The 19,796-nt window shown below is 41.8% G+C and overlaps 1 protein-coding gene across 1 annotated transcript in view; it reads left to right on the forward strand.

Annotated features, from left to right (window-relative positions):
* Positions 1–3,687, forward strand: part of EXT2 (exostosin glycosyltransferase 2) — an 89,827-nt gene extending 86,140 nt beyond the window's left edge. The window contains exon 14 of the mRNA XM_063289650.1: positions 162–3,687. Within this exon, the coding sequence (XP_063145720.1) occupies positions 162–300 (139 nt within the window). The 3' untranslated portion in view covers positions 301–3,687. The remainder of the gene's footprint in view (positions 1–161) is intronic.
* The last annotated feature ends 16,109 nt before the right edge of the window (positions 3,688–19,796 follow it).

Raw genomic sequence — 19,796 nt, forward strand, 5'->3', positions numbered from 1 at the left:
TATCCTATTTGTTTTAGATTTGCTTTGCTCCTATTTAAGTGAATAATAAATATTTGGGGTGAACATGAAAGGGGGAGCTGTAATAGGTTGGTAAGTAAACATAGTTAAACATGCTGTGGGGCACTTTTGTTTATAAGCATTGCATTTATTTCTTTCCCTAGGTCTGAATGCATTAACAAGTTTGCATCTGTCTTTGGGACCATGCCCCTGAAAGTGGTGGAGCACCGGGCAGATCCAGTCTTGTACAAAGATGACTTTCCTGAAAAGCTGAAGAGCTTTCCTAACATTGGAAGCTTGTGAAGAACAGCCTCAAGTCAAGATGGATATTGGAATCCAGTACCCCAGACAGCTATTGATGCTAGGAAAAATCTTGGGGCCCGAGAGAATCATACCAGGGAGCATTACAGAGAGAGGTCACAAAGATTAATGCTTGCTCCTGGAAAGCTTTTCCATAGACCATTAAACTCTTAATGCAAGATAAAGCAGTGGTGGTGTATTGCTCATAGGTCTACTGAAATGTTTATTTGCTCTATGAAGATTGCATGCATATGAGCATACACAATACAACATTTTTGATCACACAACAGAAAATACTTCTTCTCTAAGGGCTGCTAGTTATTTACATCTGTTGTTAGTCCATTTGCAAACTGCTTTTATGTTTGCTGCAAAGATACCCTCTTTCGCTGGTGTGCAAGGCCTGCTTTAGCATCTTTTCAGATTCATCATAAGCATTAATTTTGCCATAAGATTGGCAGCCTTTTTTAGTTGGTTAAAAAAGAAAATGTGCATTGATGTTGGGTTCATTTTTTACATTACAAGATAATTGAAGTGAAATAAAGCAGCAGCTTTTCTTTTTCTTTCCATTAAGGTAACTAATTGTTAGTAAATGAACACATTTCATCTTTCATGAACATAAGATTCATAACATTTGATGAACATAAAAATGCATTTTGTACTTTGGAGCTCTTGATAAAAAATACTGGATTCAGTTCTCACATTTATTTTTTAAGGGAACGGTGCATGACAATTTGGATTATGTAATTATGCAATATATTGATGATTCATAGAAAGCAATTTATCATCTTCTGAAAGAATTTACGTCTTGATGTGTAGAACTCATTATCACAAGATAATGAAAATTCATCATGTAAGCAGCTGATGCTGAAGTAAACATAAAGAACGTGCCCCAGGGAATGGGAGAGAGTGACACCTTTGCATTTCAAAAGTTTGTGTCTCTGGTATCACAAAGTAGAAACAACTTTACTGTCAGTTTGAAATCATAAGAGCCCTGTGTGAAGGAATTTTAAATCTCTCTCTTCCCTGGGCCAGGATAGCATCAGGTGTTTAACTGAAAAGCTACTGATAGGGAGGGTTAAGAATAACTCATTCTTTGCTGTTTAAACCTTACTAAAGTATTCCCTACCTAAGGTAGCTGATGTATATCTAGAGTAGGAATCAGTTCTCCTTGCATCAGCATTGTGATGTTTCAATTGGGTGCCTTATGGGAGATTAATGTATTTCTGCAAGGCCTATTTGAGTTCTGTTTTCAGTGGCTACTCAGTCTGTAATTTCTGCTTATGCGGCTTCCTCAGCTGAAGATTCCACTGACTAGCTAGGAAATAATCTTCACCCTCCCACTTAAGTCTGAAAGAGAAAAATATATAGATTTGTAAAAATAAATTATAGAAAAAAATATAGAATGCAAGAAGTACTGCATTGTTTAGAGCATCCTGGTAAAAATATTCTTACTACCATGATAATACTAATAGAATACAAAATTGGGGGGTGGCAGCAAGGGCATTTCTGATTCAAAGGCTCAGGGAATGTATAAAGCAAACTGTCTCATCTGTTAAATCCTGGAGTTTCAAATCACCTTTTTCCCCCCCTAAACTTGACATTACATCTGTTGTACTATTGACTAGAATGTCAGGCCATTTCTTTTACGTGTTGGAGCGTTCTTCTGAGGAGGTCTAATTTTGCCTCCCTGCTGAGCTGAAGAAGTCACTGTCTTTTATTCCTCCACTGCCTGAATCCTCACGGGAATTCTTCAATTAAGTTGCTTCTGCCATGGGAGCAGCCTTCTTTGGGGCAGGCAATGCAAAGTTGGTTTGCTTAGCTTGTCTGCATTCTTCAATAACTAACCCTATGTGGTGAAGGAGGGTTTTTACCCTGCTGTGAAATGTTATTAATCAATTAAGAATTAAGCCCAACTATCTCAACATTTAATATAATGTATATTTCAGGTGATCTTGATGGTTTTAAAAATCTTTACGTTTCCTTCCTAAGAATGCATATATGAATTTCTTTAAAATCTCTCCTGTTCTCCAGCCTTGAAGGTGCAGTATGGATGCCTCTTAGTTTACATCTGATTCTATTAATTGCTTCCAGTGTTTGAACCCTTGCTGAAGCTCAGAATGCACTTGATTCTTGTCCCCTGTTGATTCTTTGTGCTCAGGACTGCTCAGCTGATTCTGTTTTACCTATTCCTCGCCAAACTTTTTTTCTTCAATGTATTTTTTTCAATGTCAGCAGGAACAATTTTCTGTGCACTTAGTTGTGCTGATCAGTTCTAAAGATTTTGTACAGTTGCATCATGGTTAATTATTTGGTTTCCAATTAGCCATGATTAATCCCTCTAATATTTTACCCAACGTTTGGATTAGCAGGGAACAGCATATTACTGGCACAGTTTTATACAACTTGGAAGTGTTTGGTATGCAGGATTGGTGTGCCTTTTTCATGTTGATTGCTCTTTGTTTTCAGTAGGATAATTATGCCAGTATAGTATTACCCCAAACTTTCCTTTCAGCTGACCTTTACCATGGTAGTGTATATATTTCCTTGAGGATGCTAATTGAGTGTTCATTTGTACCTGCAGTTTCTACTTTCGGGAATTTAAGTCGAACAGCAACATTTGGAGCAAATGCCAATTGGCAAATAATTCTTAGTCACCAATTTCCATTTTGCATAAGACACTTTTAAAGGTATATGCCAAGGGAAAGAAAGGATCCTGGTGAAGTCTTAAGTGTTTGGAATTCTAACTTCTGTCTGCCTTAGCCACACGGCAAATGGCAAGGGTTTATGACAATTGTAGATCATAACATCTGAACAGCACTACATTGCTCTTCTATGATGTATACCTGTGACATTTTAAATGTGTGTAAAATGTGAATGCAATGCAAATGTTTGTACACTTGTCTAGGAGCTGTGGCTGGTTACAGCTCTTCGTTGAACATATACTCGGCTGCAAATCCAATCTTGCAACTGGGTCATGAGCAAATAATGAGTGGTCTGAAATATCTACCTCTGTCCACCTGGATTCCAGAAATATTAACTGAACACACATTTGTATATTTGCAGATATAAAGAAAGTTAAGTGAATGTTCCACTTTGAAATGAACTGTACTAAAGCATTTCATATTGGTTTCTATACTAGAGCTTTCCCCCTCCCACTGTTATTCTGTAATACAGAGGTTATCCAGGGACCATATTTCTCAATGTTTGTGTGAACTTGTTTTGTTTTGAAAATAACATTTGTAAAAACATGCCTCAGTCAATTTTATTTACTTATTTACTTACTACATTTGGTAACTGCCCAATCGTGCAATTCTGGGCATTGTATAAAGCAAAATTCTTGGTGTTATAAAGTAAAAAAAAAAAAACTGATATAAAACTGCAACATACTCTGTTGGGCTGTCATTGAAGGTGACTCAAACTACAAGTATAAAACACAGAGGGTAGAGCACTATCCAGTCAACCCAGCTAGTGTAGAAGAACACCTATTTTGAAATTGCTGTACCAGTGGACTTCTGGAACCAATTCAAAGTGATGATGGTCACTTTTAAACCTACACTGCATAGTGTCAAGTTACATTAGGAAATGCCTCAGCAGAACAGAATCTGCCTGCCTGGTTCAGTCATCTCAACAGGGCCTGCTGAGGGTCCCCACACAAACTCCTTTGACGTACATGGGCTATGAACAAGCCTACCAAGTAGTAGCCCCCGCATGGCTTTTCATAAACAAGTTAACATGGATATAGTTCTTTGTCCTTTGGTCTAAGCTGAATGGAGGCATATGATGGTGGGTTTTTATAGGAATTTTACTATATTTGTTTTTCTAAGTGTATTGCAATTTTGTTGGTCACTGCCCAGAGTCCATTGGAAGTAGAATGGCTCCAAAATGCCACAAGATGAATTAAAAAGGGAAGATTGGGCAGAATCTCAAAAAATGGTTGGGTCCAGGGTAGGCTTCTTTAAAAGAGGGTGTATTGCCACCTCCTTCAAGGCAGGCAGCATCAGCTCCTCCCTTAAAGCATTGACAGTCTCCTGGATCCAGCAGCCTGAAGGAGTGTGAATGAAGAACACAGGTGGTGATGTTCATATCACAGAGAATCCTATCCACCCTCAGGTGATAATTTTACAAGACTCTGTCTTGCTCACCATTGTGGACTCTGCCCAAATGATGTGGGAGTGGATAGGAACAATTTAATGTATAAAGAAATCCACAGATCCAGCATGCCGGCAGACACTTTGTCTTGCCCATCTTTCTCCAAAATGGTCCAGATAACTCTGAACAGGGCTGCTGGGTAGGAATCTGCAGACACAATAAGCACAAATAATTGACACTTTGCTGCTCCTACCACCACCACCAGGTAGACTCAAACGTAATATTCCCTGGTTTAATATCATTTACTAAAGATGGTCAAAATTTTTCACCACTATAGGCTTTTTTCCTAATTACTTCATCTTTAGCACATTGGTAAACTAGGGAGCTGTTTGGGATTGGCAATTGGACAAAGGCCTTACAAAAGCACTCTCATCCAGTGCTCTGATTATTCCCTACTATGGGAATCAAGACACAACTGAGCTGCGTGCCAGTTTACTAGAGAATATCCCTGTCCAAGTGCTCTCTGGCTCCCATAGGATCCACATGCAGAGGACTAGCAAGACCACAGCAAAGAATAAATGTTAATGTCTTCCATATGGGAATCATCTCCAATGTAAAGACCAGATCAAATGTGTGTGTTGGGGCTAATATTACTTAAAAGCCCATACATGCCATGGGAGCCATGAACTCTCAGCTCTGTGACATGGAGATTCCCCTGGGATGTGGATGTTGACATCTCCTAAATCTAGAAATCTCAGGAACTTCAACATCAGTCTTGAGGTTCCATCCAGGAGCTCAGGAAGAGTTGTTGAATGGATGGTACATGAGCAGCTGCTTCAGTTTACTCTTGTGGTCCAAGTCCATATAAAGGCATTTATAACTGGTCACCTGTGGGCAGCATTCCTTGCAATTGTCACAATCTCACAAATCATCACACTATCTCATCTCTTCAACTTTGGTGTTGCAGCTGATGCATGACTTGAAACTGGGAGGGCAAATCAATTGGGCTACATCCCTAACTGCAGTCACAGGTCAACCACCAGTCATATCATGAATAGATGTGGTTTGGCATTTACTGGCAACAAAATATATATTCTCAGTTGCTACCATATTATGATAAATTGTGTTCTAAGAAGAAAAAATGGTCTTAAAAGGGGAGGCTTACTCTGTTTCAGTTACAGATAAATTATTTATGGGCGCTCTTTGATCTCTTACAACACGTGCATGCATGCTCAGTTCTTTCCCAACTCTGCACCCATCAGATAGGCTGGCCTTATCAATCCCACTGGCTGTCATTTTAGGAAAGGATTAAAAAAAGAAGTATGCCAGGCCATCTCATCTACCTACTGAATAATTTGTATGGTGACCAGGAAAACCACATTTAGAATGAAATATGGAGCAACCAAATGGTTCAAAATTGGGAAAGGGATGTATTAAAGTTGTATATTGTCACTTATTTAATTTATATGCAGAATATATTGTGGGAAATGTTGCACTAGAAAAAATAGAAATTGGAATTACAATTGCTAGGAGAAACGTAACAATTACATATATGCTGATGATAACCACCTTGAAGGCTGGAAGTGAGGAAGATTTAAGGAATCTCTTGAAGGTGCATGATCTGCTGCTTGGCATTAAAAGAACAACATATAGGTGCTAACCGAATGCAGATAGGCAGAGAAGGTGATGTACATGTTTATAAATTATTATTTTATCTTTCTAGGCTCAAAAATGCACAGGGATGTTGACTGTAACCATGAAATAAAAAGACATTTGTTACTGTTGTTGAATTGGCAGATAAAAAAAGCTCTAGCCTGTTCATTTTGAAGCCAATATTTTCATTCCATCCCTTCTTTGTTATCCCTGTGTTCGTGCAACAGCCAGACTTACACCACCTCATTTTCACAGGTTGGTACAGAAGCTGTTAATACTCGTGTGCCTTTATCACTTGGTTTCAGTTATACAAGCATAATACTGATGCATATTTTATTATGCAGAGTTGGATCATAACATTAGAGACAAGACATGAAGTATTGTAAGACTCCTCAGCCTTTTTATATCCTGCTAACCAGATATAAAATATGACAGTGTCCTGTCCTGGGGCAGGACTAGCAAGTGAAGTAGCAGAAGTATAATTGTACAGTCCAAGGTCAAATTCCCCAGTTGTCACCTTCCTCAGCAAGCTGGGTCCTCATTTTACCAACCTCAGAAGGATGGAAGGCCGAGTCGACCTGAGCCGGCTACCCGAGAATCCAGCTTCTGCTGGGATCAACCTCGGGTTGCAGGGAAAGTTTTCGGTTACAATAGTGCCGCCTACCACTCTGCACCACACGAGGCTCGCTCACAACTGGGGAAGGCAATGGCAAACCACCCTGCTATCGTCTGCCAAGAAAACGTCACGAAAGCGGCATCCCCCCAAGGGGTCAGACACGACTCAGTGCTTTCACAGGGGACCTTTCACCATATTCAGCTAGTGGTCATTAAAACCTGGCCTGATTGCAAAGTCATTCATGCATGCTGGGCTACTTACATGTAGACTTTCATTCCCAAGGAGCTGTTCTTGGACCTCAATGGAGCGCCAGCCTTGTTCGTGAGCTAGGTGGCTGGATGCTAACCTTGAGTAGAAACCTGAGCCCAGAGTTTCAAGCCAATGGGGCTGATTGATTCTGACTTTGGTCCTGTGCTAGAGTCTGGCTGAATTGCTGTGGAGAGCTTAGTTAGATTGCCCTTACCTGATGTTATTAATCACTACACTGTACTCACAACAGACAAATAACTTTGGCCTTTTCAAAATGGAAAAGATGGGCAAAACATGGCCTAAAGTAATCAGTATCCGGTAATGTACTACTCAAGTATTTATTTTCCCTGATTGGAAACGTTAGAAGATCACAAATCTCACAGTAAAATGCTTGTATTTAACTTACTTAGCTTCTTTTGAAGTTCTCAAAATCCAGGAACTATGGCTACTGAAATTAGTGGGACATAATCAGTTTGTTATTCGATGGTTTCTGATTCTTCATAACCCAATGGACACCATTTCAGGAGAACTGTTTGTGAGTAGCTGCTTTTTTGAGTTCTTTTAAGTGCATGCATTTGTCTTCAATTCTGGTATCTAGTCACCTTGTCTTCTTTTTTATTGCCTTCAATTTTTCCAAGCATCAGGTTCTTTTCCAGTCCATTTAATTAACCTACCTGAACTTGGCTCAAAGATCCACATTTTCTAGAGTGAAAATTCACGGCAGTCCAATGAAGTAAGGGTGGAAAAATAGACACGTATGTGCAAGAGAGAGACATTTCTTAAGCATGTATTTTCTTACTCACAGAGCATATCATTTCTCAGACAGTTCCCATGTTCCCTTGGCCACATCTTATTAAAAGAAAATACAGCTGAGCACTGGGAAAATATATTAGTTTGGAACTGGTTAAATTGTGAGAGTCGAATGATTTTCCAAGGCACCAAGGAAAGGAAAACATTTAAATAACAACAAAAACTCACTCAAAATGGATGAGGAAAAGAGAGAGACTGGAGTTGTTCCCTCCCCTAAAGAAAAACACTGCAGTGATGATAACTACTAGTATTAAATTCACTGCAGCATTGTGATTCTCCTCACTACAGAATGATAAGCAGGGCACAAGCTATGCATTTATTTCGCAGTACATACTTCATAATAATTTTTTGCTTTCAGTGCAGTGCATACTGATTGGGGGCTTCAGTGCTAAGCAGAAATGGTGAACGCTATAAATGTATGCATGAAGCCATAAATCATGGGCTATGGGAATAATCAATACCCACTTGAATCCTGTAGATAAATTGGCTTAACACTTGAGGAAAAGAATTGCCCTAAGCGCAAACAGTTGGTGGTTTCAAGTGGATTTAGTTATTCCCCAAAGCTGTGATTTATAACTTTATGTATTCTGCTTATTGATGGTTGAAGCTTTGAATCAGGCCAGTAATGTTCTTCCCAAGAATGGAATGAAAACATCTGAGACTACATAAGTGCCGCCCAACACCACAGGAAACATCTGAAGCAAGATGGCGGTCCTTCATGGCAACCAATATTTGCCTTAAGCGCTAGATAACAGTGCTAAGTCCTCAGCCTGTCTCTTATTTTTTTTTTATTAGGGGGAGTATGGTTGCTTTCAAACTAGTTTGAAAAGTTTCAAACTAATGGTTGAGTTTGATGCTGTTTGGAATCACATGCCTCCTCTGTGTAATTTCAGTCCAGAACAAACTGCTGTTTTACAGACCTGCATCTGCTGATCTTCAGGATTCCATGGCTGCCAGGTCCTTGCGTTGGTTGTGCAGGAAAGTTGTGTTTCTCATTAAGAGGATAACGAATGACAACATCTGAGACAATTAGCTGAAATGGAGCAGTGATGGCGAGTGGCTGAGGCATAATCCACTGGAGAAAACGCAGCACAGCTCTGATAGGTATTCCCAGCAGAAATTCCCACAGGATTTCTGAGAAAGGATAGTGAATGGAGAGAGGCCCCTGTTTGCCAGCTTCATTTTCCAGAGTTGTTTCCAATAATTCCTCTCTGAATGTCCTTGACTTTATCCTCATTTGCCTTGATTGTCAGTTTGCTTGGAGTAAGAAGGGAAGTTTAACTCCTTTGTTGCCTGTGAAACACTTCTACAGTTTTTATTGGTTATGTGGGAATGGAGACATGAGTGACATCTGTGGGCTGATGCTTTTACTTGATCTTAAGAGCTCTTTGGGGAATGGAGAACAAGGGGGTGAGCTACTAAATGTGATTAATTTCATTAATGACATAGAAAATAATTTTCATTGACAGGCCTTTCTGTTCACACAAATGGGCAAAGATGACTTTGGTGAAACCCAGCCCGCTGAGTCATCCCTTATGGGGTGGGGGTGGAGGGTCCCTACAATACAAATATAGCAGATGTGGTATTCTTAGAACTGAACTGTGAATACTTTCAGTCGGCATTTCCAGTGCAGGTCAATGTAACATCAACAAGGTGGGCTGATTGTTGTTATTATTCCAAATTGCATCTGATGTTGGATCTTCTACAGTGAATGATCAGACTGGCTGCAAATATGAATGACCTGTAAGCAATGTGAAAAAAGAAAGGATTAAGAAGCTTTTCTTGGAGTCTACAGAAAAGAGACAGTTGGGCAGCAAAGACTACTGTAAATTCTAAAGGCCTAAAATCGGTGAAGTTTACTAGCATCTATATGGTGTTCTGAAATATTACAAAGGAAATAACTAGATTAATTTCCATGCTATTATATTGTGTACATTTGTTCTGTACACAGCAAAATAGCTAGAGGTGTCCACAGGATTGAAGCCCAGCTGTAAATGGAAGGTGAGGGTATGAGCCCCTTACTTGTCTTAGATTAAATGCAACACTAATCCACAGTCTCTTTAAAGAGAGCTTTATCACAGTTAGGCTTGCCCTTTGTTTCTAAAAGATTGGTCCAGTCTTTTTTTTTTTTAATGCAAAATGACCGCCTCCCTGGATGTACATATTAAACACTGCTTTTCTGTAATGAAATTTCACACCATGCCTAAATGGGGTTCAGGCTACAAAATAGCTCACTAAAGTACATCTGTTGGATTTTGAGTCAGTATCCCTGCTCTATTTGCCCGTATTGGTTTTTGCTTCTAACTTCCCATATAAGTATATACAGTAGGAAATTCAGATGACATTCTCATATCCTTTTTGGCTGTAAGAAAGTAGCCATAAAGGTAGCCCCACATTCATGGCCAATGCAGCCTACATCGATTCTCTTCCCTGCCCTCTTATGTTTATCATGCTTAAACTTTGCAAGACTTTGAGGAATCAGAGGTCTTGACCAAGCATTAAATAAAGTGGGGGTTAATTCCTGCCAAAGTGGCACCCTTGGATCTGGTTCTTAGTGAGTACAGTGGGCTATTATACCACTGTTAAAGCTGAGACAGTTTGAGAAATCTCAGCCAGCTATTGTATGGGGGTAGGGGGTGATGAAAATGTGTTTTTACAAACTGTTACATGATCCTGAATAAGTGCAGGGGCTACCCTCTCTCAGTGCCAGATGTTTGCTTCCTTTGAAACTGTGTTTCTATATAAAACTCTCAATCAGTTTGGCCCCCAAATACCTTATCCTAGAATCATATTGTGAGCTCCGAGACAAAGCTTCCCTTAATACCACCATTCTTGGTCCTACATTAGAATTAACTAGTAAAATTCCCCATGATTGTCCTATGTCTGAGAATATTCCTTCTTTGGAGGAGTGTACTTTCTAGGCATATCTGTGCTTACTGTTTAGGCTGCTCCTGTCCTGTACTCATACTGGCTTGACTCTAAGACGGTTTAAGAAAATCCTGTCCAGATGGAGGCACTTTGGGAACAGCTTGCAAGGAATTCTGTCTGGACCTCCGGCTACCACTGGACAATTCCTCCTCCCCCCTTCCTTTGTTTCCAGGAAAGTGACTGCCAAGGGTTTTCCTCTACATGTGTGTGCATGTCTGCATCTCTATATCTACAGAGATATAAACTTTTCTCTCTCTCTTTCTCTATGAAAAAATATATGTGTGTGTGTGTGTATGTACATCTATCTATCTATCTATCTATCTATCTATCTATCTATCTATCTATATCTAAATAAAATAGCGGCTGGATAGCGTAGTGGTTAGAATGCCGCCTTTGGAGCAGGAGACTGGGATTCAAATCCTGGCTGTACCTACCTTACCAGTAGGGGTCCTTGGGCAAAGAACCCCTAACGCTTCACCTGCCTACTTCAAAAACATGAGAGTGACACGAACTAAGAGAGTCATGCTGGCTCGGATGTTGCCCTGTTTAACAACATCTGCATCAGATGTTGGGGAACCAGGACAATCTGATGATAAGTGGGCTATTGGACAAACCATATATGGATGAGACAAGAGAACCTGGAATTGATGGAATGCTACTACAACAGCAGATCTAATGAGAGGGGATATATGAAACACATGAGGGAACTATGGATGGACAGAAGACCTGCATCCACACTGACTGAGAAACAATGTCATGTTCACCGTTTCAATGTGCATTGTACATCGTAACGTTTCACATGCCAAGGCGCTGACGCGCGTTTCTGGTTGGGAGGGAGCTGCTGTGGGACCTTGTACCAAGCTCTCTATCTGTGTTCATTTCTCTATCTCTATCTGTGTTCACACTGACTGAGAAACAGCTAGTTACCCAACGCTTCAACATAGTGAAGAGGAAGCTGCTCTCACAACTTGAGATAGACCAGCTACACATTATATCCCAGACTCAAGAAGACCCGGAAGAACAACTGGAGGTGCAGCCAACACCTGAAGCTGGAACATCACAGGCTGGAACATCACTGCCACCCCCTCCATTACAGAGCACAGCAGCTGATATGAGGCAAAAGATCATGGATAAACTAGCTGCAGTCAACTCTCGAGACCGATTACCAAGGCACAGTGGAGAAGTAACATCAGATAATATGCTAGAAGATGCCAACAGAGCCCTCGCAACAACTCCTGCTACCAGTATAACAAACCAATGAACTAGTATATGGTACAGCCACTGTAATCCTGGAGATGCTTGGCTACATGATCAAGAAGAACAGCAGTGCATACCCCCCCTCCCCTGGAAAATGAGATTGGAGGCTAAGATCAAGGCAACTCGGAGAGAAGTTAGTCAGCTGGTGGAACTACAGAAGGGTGTGGAGAGTAAGGATAAGACTTGGCTACTGAAAAAATACAGGGGCCTCACTCCATCTGAAGCCCTAGAGACTGCTAAACAAAGGCTCACAACACTGGCTACCAGACTAAGGAGATACACTAGAGAAGCAGAGGCCAAGAAGATAAATGCCCTGTTCGCCAAAGAACCATCCGAGATGTACTCCCAACTGCAGTGCAACAACACAGTAACAGCAGAGCCACCAATAGCAGAAACTGAACAGTACTGGAAGAACATATGGGAGAAAGAGAAGACACATAACACCAGTGCAAAGTGGCTGCAGGACCCAAGAGCAGACCACAGAAATCTCCCAGAGCAGGAACCAGTCACCATCACAGTAGCAGACATCCAACAGCAGGCCAAGAACGTGAAGAGCTGGACAGCACCTGGCCCAGACATGATCCACATCTACTGGCTAAAGAAACTAACAGCAGTGCATGAACGCCTAGCAACACAGATGAGTCAGGTGCTAGCAGCAGGCTCCCACCCAGACTGGCTAACACAAGGTAGGACAGTGCTCATCATGAAAGACCCCAACAAGGGAACAGCACCATCCAACTACTGGCCAATAACCTGCCTCCCCACAACATGGAAAGTCCCATCAGGCATCATAGCCACCAAGCTGCAGGACCATATAGGTCAGTACATGAGCACAGCTCAGAATGGCATTGGGAACAACACCAGAGGCTCCAAACACCAGTTGCTCATAGACAGAGCAGTCACCCGAAACTCAAGGTCTAGAAAGACCAATCTGAGCACAGCCTGGATTGACTACAGGAAAGCCTACAACTCAATGCCACACACATGGATCTGTGAATGCCTGGCACTATACAGTCAACAGGACACTCAGGACCTTCCTCAAGAACTCAGTGGGACTGTGGAAGACAACACTGGAAGTCAACTCAAGGCAGCTTGCACAAGTGGCCATCAAGTGTGGCATATACCAAGGTGGTGCACTGTCCCCATTGCTATTCTGCATGGGCTTGAACCTCCTCAGCCAGATTATCATAAGAACTGGATATGGATACAAGTTCAAGAGTGGAACTACCATCAGCCACCTCCTCTACATGGATGACATCAAGCTGTATGCTAAGAGTGAACAAGAGATCGACTCACTGATCCACCCGACACGGATCTACAGTGAGGACATTGGGATGTCATTTGGACTGGAGAAGTGTGGCCGGATGGTAGTAAAGAGAGGAAAGGTAGTTAAGACTGATGGGGTGGAACTACCAGCAGGTCACATAGCAGACATACAGACCAGCTACAAGTACCTTGGTATCCCACAGACATATGGGAACCACGATGAGGAGGCAAGGAAGACAGCAACAACCAAGTACCACCAAAGGATAAGACAGATCCTGAAGAGCCAGCTCAATGGGAAGAACAAGATCCACGCCATCAACATGTATGCCCTGCCAGTCATCAGCTACCCTGCCAGTATAGCTGGCCAAAGGAGGACATGGAGATTGCCGATGTGAAGACCCGGAAGCTCTGGAGGCTTCCATCCCAAGTCCAACACCCAGAAACTGTTTACTAGGCGGAAAGAAGGAGGGCGGGGTCTGATGAGCATCCAAGCCACTGCCCTGGATAAAATCCAGAGCATCCAGGAGTACATCAGTAAGATGGTCCCTAAAGATGAGCTGTTGAGAGAATGCCTGAGGCAGCAGCAGACATGGAAGGAAGATCAAGCAGAGGAAGTGCCAATGCAAGACAAGACCCTGCATGGAATGTACTATTGACAGATAGCTGAGGTGGCTGACATTGGGAAATCCCACCAGTGGCTGGAAAGGGCTGGACTAAAAGACAGCATGAAGGCAATGATCATAGCAGCACAAGAACAGGCACTAAGCACCAGATCCATAGAAGCAGGTGTCTACCGCACTAGACAGGACCCAAGGTGCAGACTGTGCAGAGAGGCCTCAGAGACAATCCAACATATAGTGGCAGGACGTAAGATGCAGGCAGGAACAGCATACACTGAACGGCACAACCAAGTAGCTGGCATTGTGTAAAGGAACATCTGCACAGTGTATGGGCTAGACCCTCCCAAGTCCAGATGGGAGATTCCACAGAAGGTTGTGGAGAATGACAGGGCTAAAATCCTGTGGGACTTCCAGATCCAGAGGGACAGGCAGGTAGTGGCCAATCAAATGGACATCGTGGTAATAGACAAGGACCAGAAGACAGCTGTGGTTATAGATGTAGTGGTGCCAAGTGACAGCAACATCAGGAAGAAGGAGTATGAGAAGCTGGAGAACAAATATGCCTGAAAGAGGAATTAGAGATGATGTGGAAAGTGAAGGCCAAAGTGGTCCCAGTGGTGGTAGGGGCACTCAGGGCTGTGATCCCCAAGCTGGGAGAATAGGTCCAACAGATCCCAGGAACAACACCAGAGCTCTCTGTCCAGAAGAGTGCAGTGCAAGGAACAGCTAAGATACTGCACAGAACCCTCAAACTCCCAGGCCTCTAGTAGAGGACCCGAGGTTGAGGAAGACACATACCACCCATAGGGGTGAGAAGGGAATTACACACACACACACACACACACACACAGAGATCTTAAAAGATTTAAGATCAAAATGCAGGTACATGCATTCTTTTTTTTTCTTGCAAAAAAGTCCCTTCTTTCCAGCATGCACTCTAATTGTTTCTATGAATCCTTTTACTAGCACTCTGAAGTAGCACAGTGATTATGATTTTTTGGGGTAGGAAAACTACCCAAGAAAAGAAACAAACAGGTTGTTGGTTGGTTGGTTGGTTGGTTTTAAAGTTTCTGCCAGATTTCAGGTTGGTAATTTTCTCTATGTTAAATGAAGATCTTAACTATTACGGTATGCTATTTCAGCAATGCTTCAGTCACTTGCTGAGATAGGCGGCTATAGGAATCAAATAAATAAATCAAATAAATAAATGGGAGGTATGGAAATGCACAATAAGCGTTGGCTCAGTTAACCTGCAACCAATTGCTCTAGCCCAGATAGGTAGTACCATTCGAGGTGACAAAGCGGAGAAAAGTATATTTCAGTAGTGGAGAATCATGCCCTAAGGTCACGTTGAGGGTGACTGGTGGACTCACAAAGACAGTGTTGTCCATTTCTGACCTCCAGAAACAGTGTCTTCTGGCAATAGGGCAACTGGGCTGTGTGTGAGAGTTCTATATCCCAGAGACTGGGGTGGAAGGAGGGCTTGGACTAGGCCATTTGAACTGGCCATGGGGGAGTGAATGCCTGTTCGTGCTGTGCTATGAATTTACTGTTCTGCTAATAGGAGATATTGATGAGCGATGGTCATGGGCACTGGTACAGAGAGTTACAGAAAGACCCATTAGTGGCTCAATGGAGTGTCCAAATTTATCCAGGTAGGTCAGAATGAGCGAGAAAGAGGCAGCCTTCCAGCCGGTCAGCTTTGTGTATTGATTAAGGGATGATTGGTAGGTAGGGAAAGGAATAACTCTCCCAGCCACATTAAACAGGCAGGCCAACCCAAGCCAGTTTTATCACACCGATGTAACCCATATGTGAACAACCTTTCACACAACTGGCCAAGGTAGAAAGATAGGTTTCCACATTGCATTCTTTATCTAAGGTGGTCAGATGTTTTTAGTCATTTTTATCCAAGGCCAGGCCAGTCGACTCAACAGCATGGGCAGGTATGGCCGGAAGGAGACCGTTTGGACAACAATTGTCAAAAGTGGTTAGTTGCATAATGTTTCAAAGGTGAGTCCTGAGAATAGACACCTATCTTATTTTTAGTTTCCAGATTTGTCTCTTAAAAATGAATAAGCCAACCCACCCTGACATGTTTCCAAGGACACATGTATTTTGGAATACTGACTTGTGAATACTGCTGCCACCTCCATATCCTTTGCCACATCTTGGAAAAATCGTTTTGAGATCAGATCTTCCCTTAGTTTACCAGCAGTCTAATTTCAGCCACATATTGGCTGCTCAGACTTTGCCTCTAGGATGTTCTCATCATTGCTTCTTGGTTGCTAAGACTCTCTAGAGGCAGTGGGTCTGTGAGCTGCCACCTGTTGTTAATCTAGCCTTGTTTAATCCATTCTGCTCTGTGTCAGCAGTTCAAAAGGGCACTGTTAGTATTTTTTGCCAACTTCAATTAACATGAGATTTTGGAGGGCCCCTTCTGATCGCATTTCATTTGCCATGAGTTAGGCACAAAATAGAGAGATTTCAGTTCAGAGCAGAGAAGAGGCAGTTTATTGCAACTAAGAATGACAACAATATTTATGTGGTTCTCTTCTGTGCTCTGGATGTTTGTTCATTCTTTTCCAGCAATTTTTTGTCTGTTTAATTTTTATTTGCAGCACTAAAAAAATTCAGCACACTACCACCCTCAACTCTAGGACAGGAAGAGATGATACATGCAATAATTTATTTCCCCCAAAAATTAAGGGGGAAAAAAGAGCAAGAAAGAAAGACAAGGTACAAAGCAATTTGTTCTTCTTCTTTTTTTAATATTACAATGTTATGAATTTGCAGTACATATCTGTATAGGCAGTAAAATTGTATGGCACAACCTCACACTGCAATTTTGTAGGCTTTCCTCCCAATCCATTGCTTTATTCATAAACATTTTTTGAATGTATATTTTAATATATTCTGCCTCAGGCCATAAAGCTAAAGGAAAAAAAAGTTGCATTTATACAAGGTTACAATATTTTACAACGATGAAATTGAGGTTTGTTTTCTTACAATTTTTCCCCTCCCATTCTCCTTTTCAGTCACCACATACCCCAAAACAGATATATTATTACACATTGAAAACTGCCCTTCAAGATCAGTAGTACAAAAGTCGTAGCACTGTCTATTTATGTGGAAGGAGGACCGGAAAGCGGATTACCCCCAATTTGCTGTTAAAAGTTGGGGCAGGATGAAGTGGGTCACACCTTGCCTTCCCTGCAATGCCAGCCATGAAGCTGAAAGCAGTGAAAAAGCTTTCATCTAGGTTCCATTTGGGCTGATTTCTTTTTTTTAAAAGAAATTCCAAATGTTTGCTTTTTTCCTGTGTCAGTCAAAGCAGCAAAATAAACAAAGTTCTCAGCAGCTGGGTCTTGTTGATTATTTTTTCAAACCATTTTCCAGGAAACTACCTTTTTTCACTGTTGTTTGTTTTCAAAATGCTTTGCAATAAAACCTTGGTGTATGATGAGACGAGGCAAAATCATTAAAGGAGTGAAGTAAAAAAAAAGATACAGGAATAGCGTGTAAAAGAAAAAAAGGGAAAGAACTAACCCCCTTCATTTAGCCCATGCTGTATTGCCTTGACCAACGACTCAGTTGCCAATGGAATGAAAGATAAGGTAGGTCCACCCTTCCTCATCCCCCAAGGAAATTTCTTACTGACTGCTCCTCCACACAACTGTCTGGGCTGCAGCTAGACAGCTGAAGACCAACTGCTACTCTTCAAGCGTGCAGAAAACTTCTGGTGCTCACTATGAGGATTCAGCACAGATCACCTCTTGTGCTGTTGCCATTGATGGAATTCTCTTGTTCAGGATGCATTTCAACAAAAGGTTTCCACTGAAGTTACAGTACAGGTAAATGCTATGTTTGATATCACGTGCACCCCCCTCTTGTTTTGCATATGTAAACATACCATTTCTTTGGCCATCCTCCACTGTTGGCCCGTGGTGTGGAGAGATGGGCAAAAGTAGCCCTAGGTAAATCTGCCTACGAATGAGAGGAAGGAGGCGACTTAACATAATGGCCTATTCCATCACTGGTTTTTCAAGGAATCGATGCATACAGTACTATATTGGGCTGAGCCTGGTACAGATCCTGAAAGACCTTCTGAAGTGTATGCTGTTGGTGCATGCTTGAACATTCAAGGCCACTTAGGAACTGACGTTGACATAAGATGAACAGATAGTAAAAGAACTTAGCCAAAAATATTGTCTGCTTTAGGCCTTTGAAAAGACTGCTGCAACCACATGGCAGTTTTAGGGGATGCTGACTTGGCATGAACAGCTAAAGGAGCAGCATGATTCTACTTCCAGTCCTCTTCTACCAACTGAAAACAAGGAACAATGGGCAGAGCTAGTATCTACCTGTTATGAGCAATTCTCTCCTTCACCCAAAAGGTGGCAAACTTAGCTGTTATACAATAATCATACCTGGAGTCAGCATGCACACAAATGTATTTTCCTAGGCATTCACACTCAGGAACACACAAACATGATTAGGCATGGCTCATGTCGATTATACAATCATGTCACCACTTGCATGAGAGTTCAGGGTCTAATTCTCAAGGTAGCCTTAACATCATTTGGTGGATCAATGATTTCCAGTCATGGGAGGTAGTGATATCATTGCCTGGGATTATTCAACCTTGATTTCATAGATTAAAAGGGGTGCAAAACAATCAATGAAGAATTCTTTTTTTTTTTGACACTCTTTATACACAGCATGTGTAACGTGTGTAAAACTGTTGCACTCTTATGCTAGGAGCATCTTAAATGCCTTTCTGAAGGTAGCACTTCTATTGATAGCTTACTTTTCTTCATACTTACTCCACAGGGCAACAAGTCTAATGATGTTTTACATTCCCACTGAATCCAATGGAATTTAAAAGTATTTACTTAATTGATTCTTTCAATGGTCTTCAAGTGTTATTAGGAAAATGCAACCATCAAAGGGTGGGTTTATTTATTTATTTATTTATTTGTCATATTTTTATTGCCACCCATCTCCCCCACTTGGGGGACCCTGGGCAGTCAGGTTTAGTCATATTTGCTCCTCAAAGCCTACTTGCAGCACTCTAGGGAGCATTTTCAGGATATATGAGAATAAATGGATCTTTATTACACGTGAATGGAAGTGTGTTATGTGCAAAAATTGTGTGCAGATGTCTCGTCTGAGAATGTATACCGGGTTCTGTATGAAAGAAAGACTGTGAGGTGGTGGGCTTCTTCATCTTCATCATCACCATCATCACCATCATCACAGCAAATCTGCTCATGTTTGCCATGCAGTCTTCATAAAGTTTCCTGTAAGTCAATGTGGCTCTTGACTTGAAAAATGCTTCCTGTCTCTCTTCCCTAAAGGAAAAAAGTTTAGGCCTTTTTACTCTGCATGCTACAGGCAGACTTCTTGTAACCACAGCTAGTCAGAAGCACTGGGGTTCCTAAGAAATGTTCCAAGGTGCTGGAATTAACACGGGAAGTGGGGAGGACACACGACTCCCTGACCCTTAAGCACGTCGCTGCTTTTTCTACCTTATTCTTATAAACTTCTCTCTCTTGCCCCCTCTTCAGTTTTGGCATGGATTTTTTTCCTTCTGGGGTTCCGTGGGCTTGCTGTGGCACACGTGGTTCTTGATAAACATCCCCAGCTGTAGGCCTCCCATTCCTGGATGGATGGCACGTGCCCATTCATGATTCCATGGCCATCTGAAGGTCAGAACGCTGGTGCGTGGGTGCCTGTGCCCTAAGGATGATAAAAGGCTGGCTTTTGCACTGAAGCCCATTGAAATCTATCTGAATTATAAAGCCTGCAAGCAACTGCTCCCCAGAAAAGGAAAGACCAGTAGTTGCTAACCCAGTAAACACCTCTTAAAGGCCAGTTAGACCATTCCGGGCATTAAGTTTCTCTCCTCTAGTGGATGTGAATTCTTGTCTGAGAAACCACAAACCCGAGCACCATTTCAGCTTTCTGAGCAGAATTTCATCTGGCTGGACCCAAATCCTCTTTGATCC

The sequence above is a fragment of the Candoia aspera genome, chromosome 1 (assembly GCF_035149785.1).
Source record: "Candoia aspera isolate rCanAsp1 chromosome 1, rCanAsp1.hap2, whole genome shotgun sequence".
NCBI lineage: Eukaryota > Metazoa > Chordata > Lepidosauria > Squamata > Boidae > Candoia > Candoia aspera.